Genomic DNA, 12,489 nt, shown 5'->3' on the forward strand with positions numbered 1-12,489 from the left:
CAGTGTAGTTTAGATGTATTTTTTTTACTCTTTTAAGTATAGCAACTATAGTACACAATACACTTCGGTGGCTTGGTGTCAACAAAGAGGGGGCGGGGCAGATCATCATCATTGTTTCATGAATGATTCACACGTCTAATTTTTATTCCGAGTTTTATTCTCGTTTCAATTAAAAGGAATATCTTACAATTGTACAAAATTCTGATCAACCGGTCGATAGAGCACACGCCAAGTTACAAACATTCAATGTGCCTCGTTGCAACATCATTTGATTTCGTTCCATACTCTCTTGCACAAATGAATAAATAAAACGTGTCGGACCGTTATCTTTGTGTGATAACGTTTAATTGGCTCTTGTGCTACTGTGTGAGAAATGACGGGAATATTTGTACCTATATGCTTCGAGTGAAAATGGAACATTTCATCTCCTCTTTAGCTCACGGACATCACTGTGCAACAAATTCAAAAAACAAACAACCGTATGTTTGTGCCCAATATAAATCGGCACAATAATTACACTCCGCACTGATTACACGTACAATTCCCTGCGTTGCAAATGTTGTGCGTACACTTTTAAGGCATGTTGGAGTGAGAGTTAGAGAAGTTTCCAAAAAGTGAGCTTCCACTTCCTTGTCATACGGACTTAAGCCGCTGATAATTGCTTTTACGACAAACAAAGGGCCGATGAGGACCTAACTTTTGTCTCTATTTTCTTACCCACGAGTTTATAAACAATACGGGTACCCTTGCTGTAATGTAGTCCCGCCACCAGCCCAAGATGGGGGAAAGGGAGGTCCATGCTCAAGATGGCGGAATGCCGGCAGCGACGGGTGATCCCGCAACTTAGTAGACAGGCTTGTAGAATATTTGCCCCCCGAGCATGCGCCGCTTGAGCTCCTTCCACAGAAGGCTGCGCTCCCGCTGGGAGCCCTTCATGAAGCCGCGGTTCTCCTGAGCGCGGCGGGACAGGTAAGGGATGACCTCATCCACTGGCCCGTACGGGACGTATTTGTACACTGGGAAACCCGCCTGACCTGAGGACATAAGTTTTGGTTGAGTCACCCCGCCCATGAGGCCAATCGCTGCCTTTAACTGTTTACGAGTGGATGACGCACATCACTCTCGCGCGAAAACAAACACAACAGAACATGTGGAAAAAATGTCATCGGCAAAACAAAATGAGGGAATTTGCCCTCTCGTCCGAAAGTCAGCCGAACGAATGCCCGTGTGTCTCGATACATTTGTTCCGACCGAGTGTGGGTGTCCCCAAAAAAATCGCCACAAGTAGATCATAATTCAGTTTTTGAAGCAAAAATGTTTTGCAACATATCTTCTCTCAAAGTCCAATTTGTGAAACATGTGACATTTATGATCCTTAAGTAAACACTGCTTTAAAGATTATTTATGACAAATTCATTTTGTTTTGGCTCTTAATGACACCCCCAAGTCATGAAAAAAGATTTTACCTTGTTTTTTTTAAAAATTCAAAATAACTATACATTACATAAAACTCATATACATTTAATTGTGTGTCAGACCTCCCCCCCCCCCCCCATGAAGAGAAAGGTTCCACGTGCTGCGCTTACAAGAGCATCACTGGAACTGATAACCTCCTGTACCGAGATATCTCCAACAGGCCCCTTTATAAGACGTCCCGTCCACCTTTTTGTCTGAAGGTTCAACCGCTTCAAAGACCACCGAGCGACTTTTGGCGCCGGCGGTCACATAACGGCGTGATGCAAGCCTCCGTATGTTTATTGTTAGTATCAGTGAGGGACGTCGGGGTTAGGACATACCGAGTGGGAAGCTGATCTGGTCACACATGCCGAGCAGCTGTCCAAAGTAAACTTTATTCTCAGCGGGTGACAGGCCCATCTCATTCATCCTGGGGGGGGGGGAGAACACGTTTGTTATGCAACGCCGGACGCAGATGTTCGGAGCGCTTGTCGAGACTAAAACAAACTTCTCCAAGGTGAATTCCACCGTGTCCTCATTGTGAGTGGCGACCATGATGTTTGATTTGCGTTCGTGCTCAATGTCCTCGAGCAGGTACTCCAGACATCTGCGATTATAAAATAAAAACATAAGGTTAAGAAATGTACCAAAGACCTCTCACCAGAAGGGACCACTCACTTGTGGTACATCTTGTTGGTGGCCTCATAGTCGGGATTGATGGGATCCTCGTAGCCAATCTCCGCCGCCCGGGCTCTTTCCTGGTACATGTAGGCCCCGCGCACCAGCTTGGCACCAAAGTACCAGCCCTCCCGCCGAGACAGCTCAACGTCCACCGTCACGTTGTCATAGGCTTCCTGGAATCATTTACGGTTGCTAAGCGCAGACACTGAAGACCTAGCTAACCACCGACCCACCTTGCTTCTTGTCTTACTAGCTTCCTGGCGACCTAGCCGTCTGTGTCTCGGTTCCAAACACAACCCAGCCGTGTTATCTCCACATCTAAACTACCCAACCAGTGTCCTTCCATCAATCCACTCGCCCACTTACCTAGCCACCAACCTACAATTTTCGTAAGCTTCCTACTTATCGACCTAGCCACCAACTTACCTTTCTTCTAAACTTCCGAGCTACCCGTTAGCTCATTCACCGCCATTGACGGCTATTCAAGTGAAAAGCTCTGTTTTGATACCATGGGTCGGCAGTGGAATGAGTTTTAGGCAACCCGTGTATGTCGTTCACTGAACCATCCGCGTTAGTGATGTTTCAATTGAAAAAATGCAGAATTTAAAGGAGAAACTTGTCAGGCTGGACACGACTGTTTCTATCGGCCCAAGAAGTCAGTCAGCGATCTGACCTTCAGGTAGCACTGATATGTGTTGAAGATGATTGGCTTCTCCGTGTTGAACTTCCTCTGCATTTCCAGGGTCAGCCGGCTGATCGCGGGCTGGAAGTACGTCTGCTCGGCATCCACCATGAGCCGCACGCCGTGCTTTAAGGCATGCTGACGTCACACAAAAAAGAGGAATTGAAACGCTGAGGTATTCATGACAAGACAGAAGTTCAGTTTATCTGTCCTCACGTTGGCCAGGACGTCAACTCTCTGCAGCATTCGCTTCATTTGCCGCTCTTCCTCAGCTGTGAATGTGCTTAGCAGAGGCTCCAGCTGGCCCGTCTGGAAGGTAAAAAATAAATAAATTAAATCCTCATATCACCTGTGTAGAAATGTGTCCTTCAGAAAATGATTCCGCATTTTATGGCTTTTTAAAAAAAATCTATTTACCTGAAGATTTGGCACCATGAGAAGATTGGAAATTTTGGTTGTGTCGTCTATCAAGCTGTTCCAGTCGAGCAGATCTATGGTTCTGGAAATAAAGACGAATGGAGAAAAAGGATGCGAAGAAAATTTGTCATACAGGGACCATGTAAAATGGTTTATTTTTAATATTTCAAACTACTCTTACCCCGACAGTCCCAGTTGCTCTCCAGTGAACCAGCTCTCAATGTCATCCTTAGCAGCGACACCCAGGCTGGTCAAAGTGTCCTACAAAAACATATTCTCATGAGAAAAAAACCCAAATCCACTCACACATTCTTAGAATAAACATCCTTTTGACATGCACCTTGAGTTGTCCCGGCTCCAGTTTTTGCTCGAGGGCCGTCATTTCTGATTTTCCCTGCTGGGCTGCCAAGAACTTAAAGAACTGCTTCCATTTGACCAAGACTTCAGAAAACTGGAGCTGTGCACAAAATTGGATGGGGATATCTGTCAGAACTGAACATACAAAAAAATGTAAAAAAAGAAAGAAGTCATGACCAATGGTCCGTCAGCCATTTTGGTTTGAGGCAGCCATTTTGGGCAATTTTCAGGGCTCATACTGTTCCAAGTAGCATCATTTGAAAGCAAGTATGCTAGGCAGATGGGCAAAGTTATGATTATTATTTTTTTTAATAATTGAGTTGAGTTTACTCACACCGCAGAGGGTTTGCAGCAAGATCCTCGGTTGGTTGTTGTGGTGGATTTTGATACTTTGACACTATATCTGGTAGCAGCTCTTTCTGCTTCTTGTCATTGTAATACAATAACAAGATACTGTATCTGATTTGATTTTGTAAGGCGACGATAACACACTCTGTAGTGAACTTGAAATCCATTAAAAAAAAAAAAGTGGCACCCACTTAACCGTACCGCCGAGAGATAATTCCCCAGATAAATGGCCAATGATTGACTGCCGTAGTGAGATAAACCGCCATTACCGAATGAGATAGTCATGAGGCAATTCCATAAATGCATTTTGGTTAATATTGAGGACATTGTGTTCCACTCACAAGGAACTGCGGGCGTCCCAGGGCTGTCATTTTGATGGCTGAGAAGCCATCTGCCGAAGCTCCACCTGAAAGTCCATCCACACATTCACGCTGTCGTCCGTGTGGTTCTGATCCGGTTGCTTACTTAGAATTTGTCATTACCTGAGGCTTTGATGCAGTTGATGAACGTTTCCATCTGGTTGTCGCATTTGACCTCGTCGGCGTAGAAATATGTGCGGGCGCTAATGACGCCGCCGCGTCGGTCGCCGAACTGCCGATGGGCCCTGTACTTCTTCTCGCGGTGAGCAGCATCTAGAGGGGTGAATGGAGACGCATGCGATGCTTACGAAGGCTTTTTTTTTTTTTTTGGATTACGAGTCAAGTATTAATATAGCATCTGAATTTGAAATGAGGAAAAATGATGTGAAGGGGCACTACCAAGTCTTAAGTCTCAGTATGCTTGTACCTTGGCCCATCTCTGTTTTTCAAAGTTTGGTGATCCTCTGAAAGATTTGCCATGAAAGCTGATGGCTTCTCGCAGCTTTAATGATTGAAGTTGCAGTTTGCGTTGATTGAAACCGACTTGAGATGTGGCCACTATTTTTAGTAAAGGCAGAAGATATGAGACCACTTTCTCCATGTAACCCGAAGCACACTACTTCTCAGAATCAGAGTCCAAATATAACCTATAGCAGGACCATATATTATGGCACGCCACAACATACCATAGCCTGCAAAGTTGTCTGCACAAACTCTCCAGGAACACAAACAGACCAAGAACCAGTCTACACCACTCACTTGGACTTTCTTTCTCGGCTTGGGACACACAGGAACTGCAAAAAACAAAGCAAAAGAAACATCATCACAATCGATGAGAGCAACTATTATTAAAGCCGTAGCTGCTATCAGCGTTGTCCTCATGCCAAAAGAATTTGACGCATTGTTTTTTTTTTTTCATTCCAAGGGACGACCGCAAATGGTTAACACTCGCACGAGTCGGGACAAACCAATGAGAAGAGAGGGGCCTGTCCTGAATAGCCAATAGTGCGCGAGCTCATGGGTAGTCACTGCTTTGTGTCAACACGTTTGTTTGTGTTTTATTTTAATCGTGGCGCAGCAAGCGGAACATGCAGCATGTGATGATGACGAATAGGAGGAAACATTGGGGGCATGAAGGAGTCATGGAGTCATATCATTGAAACGCAAGATAAGATGGGGGGAGTGGGCTTTGCAGGGGGCGGGGGTTAGATACTATTGCACCGGGGAGTCATTTTGTACATCGCAAAAAGTGGCTTTAAAAAGCAAGAGAAAAAAGTAAGGACAAGGGATAAACTGGACTTCATTTCAGAAAACCAGAATCTTGGTTAGATTTACGTTCCTGGCTGTGTATTATTTTGACCCATCGGACACTTCATTACACTACATCCCAAATGTATAATACCTGAATTACAGTTCCTATTAACTTTTATTTGTTGTCAGACCTGACAACCATTCAGGTTTTGAGCAAATTTCACACCCACTCATGTCATCCCCTCCTTTTGCATGTTGGTTACATAACTGCGTAACTTGCACCCGTATGGGCTCAGTTTCAACCAAGCAGCACGTGATGGGGAGTTTAATAAGAAACACATTCCATGGCGTCGAGTCAAACATAAACTCACTCCATCTCCTTCTTCTCGGCCTCCTCCTGCGTCAGGTCCTCCTCCACACTGTAGTCCAGCACGGCGCCCACGCCGAACGCCTGGTTCTTCTGGATCAGAGGCTTGATGGCGTTGTGGTCCTCGCCCGCCACAAACTGGCCGTAGAAGGTCATCTTCATCAGCTTCTCGAACAGCCACTGACCCAGCACCTTCTTGCTCAGCTCCATTAACTGTAAATGCGTAACACCCCCATTCTGTTAGCCGTATGTTGCGCAACAATGTTTTGCACGCTGCTGGCGTTTTTTTAATTATACTTTTTTTTAAATTATACTTTTAAATAATTACAGTACATGTAATACATTTCAAAATCTGAAATACACCATCCGTCTATTCACCGAACCAGTATACAACGTATTGAAATCATTTTCTGGTATTATGAGCGCTAATTAAAGTATACCTACAGTACATTTATTTTTTTAGGGATTTCATTTTTATTGAATCCATTCAATAGCAATGATTCAAATGAATCACAGCTGAGTGGAACTGTCACATTCTTATTAAAAATAAAATGATTGGGATTCAGTTTCCTCAATGTTTAACTAATGTCAATTCGGGAATTGTTATTCCTCCTCTTTTAATAACTAAAACCTCTAATTTTAAAGTCATAATTTCTTTGTTAAATGCTTGTATCAAGGCACTTTTCGCCCAAGATTCTTTCGGATCTGATTCAAGTTGCTGTGTGACTGGAGTCCACGTGCCGACCATGCCTTCAGCAGATGTAAGCGTACGGCCGCCTCACCTCCTTGTTCCTCTCCACCAAGACGTCCACGGTGCATAGCTTGAAAACCAACAGACTCCTGAGCAGCTCCACATTGTCCTTACTCTTGTAAGCTTCTTCTGTGTTGTTGAAGTCCACGCTGATGTTGCCTCGCGGCAGCCCGCCTGGGTCGCTCCTGCTCGGGCTGATGAGCTCCACGGGAGCAGCCTCCACCACGCCGCATCTTCCGTCCACCATCTGCGGCTGTTGCTGTTGCTCCTTCTCCTTCTCTTTGGTGGACGCCGCCACTGTTGACCTGCATCTTGTTGCCGGGAGGCAACGACGCTTTCCAGCTCTGTTGGCCCGGACGAGAGAGGAGACGATCCTGTTGGCGCGCGACATTGTTTTCGTCTGTGCCGGGTGGAGATGGCACGTTTTCCTTTTTTACTTGGCACGTTGCATAATGATCTTCTCAATATGGGTGTAGGTCCTCCCTTGTCGACATGTTATGTAATAAAAACAGCCCTCTTCTCGACACCCCCACCCCCACCCCGCCAAAAGAATAAAAGCTTTCAGTGACGTCCACACGTTTCCCTTTCGCAATTGCATGACGTCAGCGAGTAGTGCGTACAGGGAAGGATATTTAGTAAAGCGTGTCAGTTAACTTTTAAGAAAGACACTCTCGATTGAAACAACAGTCACACCTTCGCGATCACAATGAAATGGATGAATAGAGTAAAATGGAAAAAATATATTAGATATTCCTTCATTGGCTCCTAGAAGGGAAATTCAATCGTTAACCACTACTACTACCACTGATGAGAATAATTTGAATACTGTACAGTGAAAATGAATTTACATGGGGTTTTCGGCTGGCAACCAGTTCTGTGTTCTCCGCCTACTCCCGAAAACAGCTGGGATAGGTTCCAGCACGCCCGGAAAATGAGTGAGGCAAAACCGGCTCGGTTAATCGATGGGTGGAAAATAAATATTTTTAAGATTAAGATATCCTTTATTTGTCCCACATTGTAATAAGTCAATCTCGGGATTTTTACTTAAGTAAAGGAGTTAAATTAGCCTAACTCTACTTTTGTCTGTCGGTTTTTTAAAATCAGGGTCTGTAGTTGTACTTATGTACATTACATGAGCAATTTGGGAATCTCTGGTATTTTTTTAACAATAACTAAACAGTAAAACAACGTTTTGGTTGTACAGTGCTGTCGTTGAAAAGCATTTTTATTTTTAAGAAATGTTGTTCTCTTCCAAAGATGGCAGTGCTGTGAGAGAACGCCACGTCAACTGCCGGGTATGAAGCGTAAAGGAAGAACGTCCCATTCTTTCTGCCTGGAATGAACCGTCGAAGAAGTCAGTGAAGCTCTTGTGTTAGCCAAGGCTGCAACCAGCCATCTTACACGGAAACGAGGGGAAAGCTCGTGTTGGTCGCATTGGCGCAAGAAAAGGTGTTTGGTACATCCTAAACGGTAATGACTCAAGACGTGAAATATTTAAATAAGCTAGTACTTTTAAGTGGACTATGAGTGCTCATTTTAGGTCGTGGCGTTTAGGCAAAAAGACGTTAGTTCGAACAGTGAAAGGCAGTTAGACGAACAATACTTGGCCTGTGCTCGCACCTCGCCATTCGCTCTCACTGTGTTATTTTCGCCCGATGGTAGCCCACTCGTTTTTAATCTATATATGTGTTGCGAGGCAGCTCTCAAGCGGATTACGTTTTGCATAAAGCGACGCGACCGTGACGAGCCACTTTGCTCGCAACGCTTCGAGCTAGCCCAGGCCGACGAATCCATTTGTGAACTCGTCGGCCGTAGCCATGTTTCTTGAAGACTTACATTTAAACTTTACCACGCTTAACGTCTCCATGGCCTGTTACTCTTTTCACATTAGGTTTTCTTAACGTCTCTTTTGTCGTTCTCATTTTTGTATTTTATCTAGCATTGAGCCCCACTCGTGAGTACTTTGACTTTTTTTTTGCGCTTAACAGTTGTGTTAAAGCATCGTCGGTAAAAATAATGTTGCTCACCTGATAACCTTTTAATTAATAACACAACGAAATAAAGTCAACACTAAAAAGTGGCTGTTGAATCTCTTGAAAAGCACAACATATTCCTGATAATCAAGCCTGCTGTTGATCTTTATTAGACGGTATCCCGCTTTAGCTAAAAGTAATCACTGTGGCTTTATTAGAACATACCTTGATTCATTTTGTCATGATCTGCAACTCGTTGTGTTTCACTTAAAAATTGAAGTTGCATTCTGGTCCAGTTGTACTGAATGTTTCAAGCTTCTTAACCAAATGTATTACTTCACTGCATTTGAAAACTTTCAGGTCTGGATTCTCAGTACTCAACCCTTTGTCTCTGGCTCATCATCTGATCAAAACAAGTCTTGTTTTATAAATTTTATCATTGATTAAGATAAGGAATTTGAGCATTGGACAAGCATTCGTATAACAAGAGCTACAGCTACAAAAACAAGTGAATTTACAGTCAAAGGTGCCCAAAATTCCCTCTCTGTGTCAGCAGCAGGGCATCTTATTCCTTCACCATGTCGGAGGGCCGCATCTATGTCGGGAATCTGCCAATGGATGTCCAGGAGAGGGACATTGAAGATCTCTTCTACAAATATGGAAAAATTCGTGAGATTGAATTGAAGAACAACCGAGGCACTATCCCGTTTGCCTTTATTCGATTTGAAGACCCACGGTGAGTTTTGGGGATGGATCTAGCTTCATCCCCATTGGGTATCAAGTGTTTTCTGTACTAGTTCCTCAAGTGCTCCCGGCAGGAAATGGATCCGCAACATGTCTGTAACCGGCCCACCTAGGTAAGGAGTTCTGTGCTCTCTTCTCTTAGGGATGCGGATGACGCCGTCTATGGAAGGAACGGATATGGATATGGAGACTCCAAACTACGTGTGGAGTATCCTCGATCCTCAAGTAAATTTAATCCAATGGGAGGTGGAGGTGGTGGTGGAGATAGAGGAAGTGGACCCAGAGGACGATTTGGACCCCCGACACGGAGGTCTGAGTTCCGTGTGATAGTGACTGGTAGGTGGACATCTACAGTTGTAGCCCATTAATAATACCCCTTGGATGTCAAGTGGACCATTAGGAAGTGGACATGCAGAGTCTCAGGTGTCTCTTGCCCTCCCATGGCGGACGACAGCATAAAGGGACTTGTCTTAGAAGTCAGGAGCTGCAAGGTAGCTATATCTCATAGCAGATGGATGACAAAGGCACTCGTAAGATGCAAGGCAAGAATTGTTGACGTGTGTCCTCCTCGGTCTCTAAGTGGCGGACTGGAGGACAAGCGGACAAACCGATGGCCGTCAAGAGTCATAGGCAGGTCTTGGTCCTGTTTGAAGGTCAAAGAGGGACGTCCAAGATTATTGGCAGGCATTTTTTCTTTCATCCAAGGCGGACTGCAGCATACAGGGACTAAGAGGACAGTGGATTTATGGTCTTTATTTCACGGCGGACCGCAGGACAAAAGAACTGGTAAAAAAGTGGACATTCAGAGGCAGATGTTTCTTGCTCCCATGGCGGACTTCAGTGTAAAGGGCCTGGTAGAGAAAATCTTATCTTGTCCTCCTTGCTCTTTCATGGTGGACTCGACGACAAACGGACTTATTGGACAGTTAACATTGATTGCAACTACATGCAAGTCGTTACTATGGAGCTGAAATCCTTGCTCTCTCGTGGAGGACTGGAGGACAAAGGTGAGATGGATTTCACCAGTCGCAGTCTTGTATCACTGAACATGGCCTGAAGGACAAGGCCCATAATAAAGGACATCCAGAGTTATCAGAAGAAGTTTTTCTTTCACTCATCGTCGTCCGACTTGTAGACAGAGATCATGAATCATAGGCAGATAGGTCTCGCTCAATTATGGAGATTGTGAGAAGGGACAAGTGGATGGATGTACTGAGTCATAGTCAGATACTGTAAATCACTCACGGTGGACTGTACACAAGTAGAGGATGTCATGAATCATAGCCTGTCTGTCTTCTTGACGGTGCACCGAAGAGATTAATAGGAAAGATGTCCAAAAATCATTGGCGGATGTTCATTCATGAGAACAGCAGCACAAAGTGACCCGTAGACGCACGTCCTACATCGTGAGGGTGAGGGGGGTTCGCTCTCATGGTACACTGAACCACAAAGGGACTACTAGCTGAATGTCATGCGTCACAGGCAGGTGTTAGAAGTGTGAACTGAAAGACAATGGGTCCAGTTGTCACGAGGATGCACAAATTTGTAGGAAACGTTTTTTCGTCGCTCATGGCGGACTTGACCTCCAGTGGACGAGTAGAAAAATGGAATACAGTCATTGCCGTTTCTCATGGCAGGCCACAGTATGAAGGGACTTGTTGGAAGTGATGAGTCAGAGGCAGATGTTTCTCACCCTCTCATGGCAGACTGAAAGACAAAGGGACTAAATAGATGGATGCTAACGACAAGTCTAGGTGATGGCGGACTGAAGGAAGTCATGTGGTGGACCGGAAGGATTAATATATGGATGGAAAGAAAGTTGCATTTCTATCAGGGTGGTCAAGGTGCCTGAAGTGGATTTCACGTTGGCTAGAGTTAGTCAAATCTTCATATTCACCAAAACAGTGACTGGTAGGTCCTTGTGAGTCTTAAATTTAGGTCCCTTGTTTCAGGCGGACCCTTTGAAGCTTAGGCCTTTTAAAGGTTTTGTTGATTACTTGAGAATTTGGTAGAGTTGCATCCCACAAGTGTTTGTTAGTACTAATGTCTGAATAGATGAACGCCCAAAAAATGTGATTGGGTAAGAAGTTAATCTGGACAGTTTAGATTTCACAATCGGTGTTTGCCGTCTCAGGATTACCGCCAAGTGGCAGTTGGCAGGATCTGAAAGATCACATGCGCGAGGCAGGCGACGTCTGCTTTGCTGACGTGCAGCGCGATGGGGAGGGCGTGGTGGAATTTCTCCGCCGAGAGGACATGGATTACGCTTTGCGCCGACTGGATCGCACAGAGTTCCGTTCTCACCAAGTGAGTGGAAGACCCCGTGGTACGCCCCTCCACGTCGGCCGGCGGAGCGCACATTCACTTTTGTCCTCGTTTGCAGGGTGAGACCGCTTACATCCACGTCTACGAGGATAGAGGCACCCCCAACTGGGGTCGCTCGCGGTCCCGCTCCAGATCCAGAGGACGCTTTTCGCCACCCTACCGAGGATCACCGCCACCACGTTACCAGTCCCCTCCTCGCATGTCCCGCCATAGTCCGCCTCGGAGATCATCCAACCACAGCCCACCACCTCGTCACTACCGCTAAAAGCTTAGGATTCACGGAGGAAACCAAGGAGAATTTTTTTTCTTTCTTTCTTTCTTTTTCAAACCACCTTTGCCATTGTAAGACTTTGTTTCTTCCTGCATACATTCCATGGCTACTTCCCTTTTTGTGTGCGTGTGTGTGTGTGTAACTTTAATATCCTTGTGTGTTGTCTCCACGCAAGATTTTGACCCATTTGATATGCATCGTGGATTAGTTTGCTCAAATTAGTTTTCACAATGTTAAAATATCGAGACGGCGTAGTTTTGCAGCTTTATCTTAGATAATTGTTTTCACGTAGAATCTGACGCTAATCTGATTTAGAACAAATTAATGAAACTTCAAATCTGGACACTGCAAGCCGTATTATTATTATTTTTTTCATAAGCGCCTGACTGAAGTAGGTGGAATTACCATTTTGTGTGCATCTGTAACTTTTACAATAAAATGTTAACTTTCTATGACTTTGTCATTAATTTAAAAGTTTATCACTGCAGAATGCAACTACAGTGGGATG

At 44.8% G+C, this 12,489-nt stretch overlaps 2 protein-coding genes across 2 annotated transcripts; one reads left to right on the plus strand and one right to left on the minus strand.

Moving 5' to 3' along the window:
- Window positions 1-123: 123 nt before the first annotated feature.
- prodha (proline dehydrogenase (oxidase) 1a) lies at window positions 124-7,160 on the minus strand. Its single transcript, XM_086135140.1, has 14 exons — window positions 6,700-7,160; window positions 5,922-6,130; window positions 5,059-5,093; window positions 4,423-4,572; window positions 4,282-4,346; window positions 3,576-3,692; window positions 3,417-3,496; window positions 3,236-3,317; window positions 3,035-3,127; window positions 2,810-2,956; window positions 2,134-2,309; window positions 1,964-2,062; window positions 1,797-1,885; window positions 124-1,034 (listed from the first exon to the last, which is right to left on the minus strand). The coding sequence occupies exons 1-14, from the start codon at window positions 7,057-7,059 to the stop codon at window positions 844-846; spliced, it is 1,893 nt and encodes a 630-aa protein (XP_085991266.1). The 5' UTR covers window positions 7,060-7,160; the 3' UTR covers window positions 124-843.
- Window positions 7,161-7,995: 835 nt separating this feature from the next.
- On the plus strand, window positions 7,996-12,431 carry srsf9 (serine and arginine rich splicing factor 9). The gene is made up of 5 exons (XM_086135670.1): window positions 7,996-8,138; window positions 9,198-9,377; window positions 9,528-9,721; window positions 11,520-11,692; window positions 11,769-12,431. The coding sequence occupies exons 2-5, from the start codon at window positions 9,220-9,222 to the stop codon at window positions 11,973-11,975; spliced, it is 732 nt and encodes a 243-aa protein (XP_085991796.1). The 5' UTR covers window positions 7,996-8,138; window positions 9,198-9,219; the 3' UTR covers window positions 11,976-12,431.
- Window positions 12,432-12,489: the final 58 nt, after the last annotated feature.

This window comes from Hippocampus guttulatus, chromosome 17 (genome assembly GCF_054856545.1).
Source record: "Hippocampus guttulatus isolate MCC_2025c chromosome 17, RoL_Hgut_1.0, whole genome shotgun sequence".
Classification (NCBI taxonomy): Eukaryota; Metazoa; Chordata; class Actinopteri; order Syngnathiformes; family Syngnathidae; genus Hippocampus; species Hippocampus guttulatus.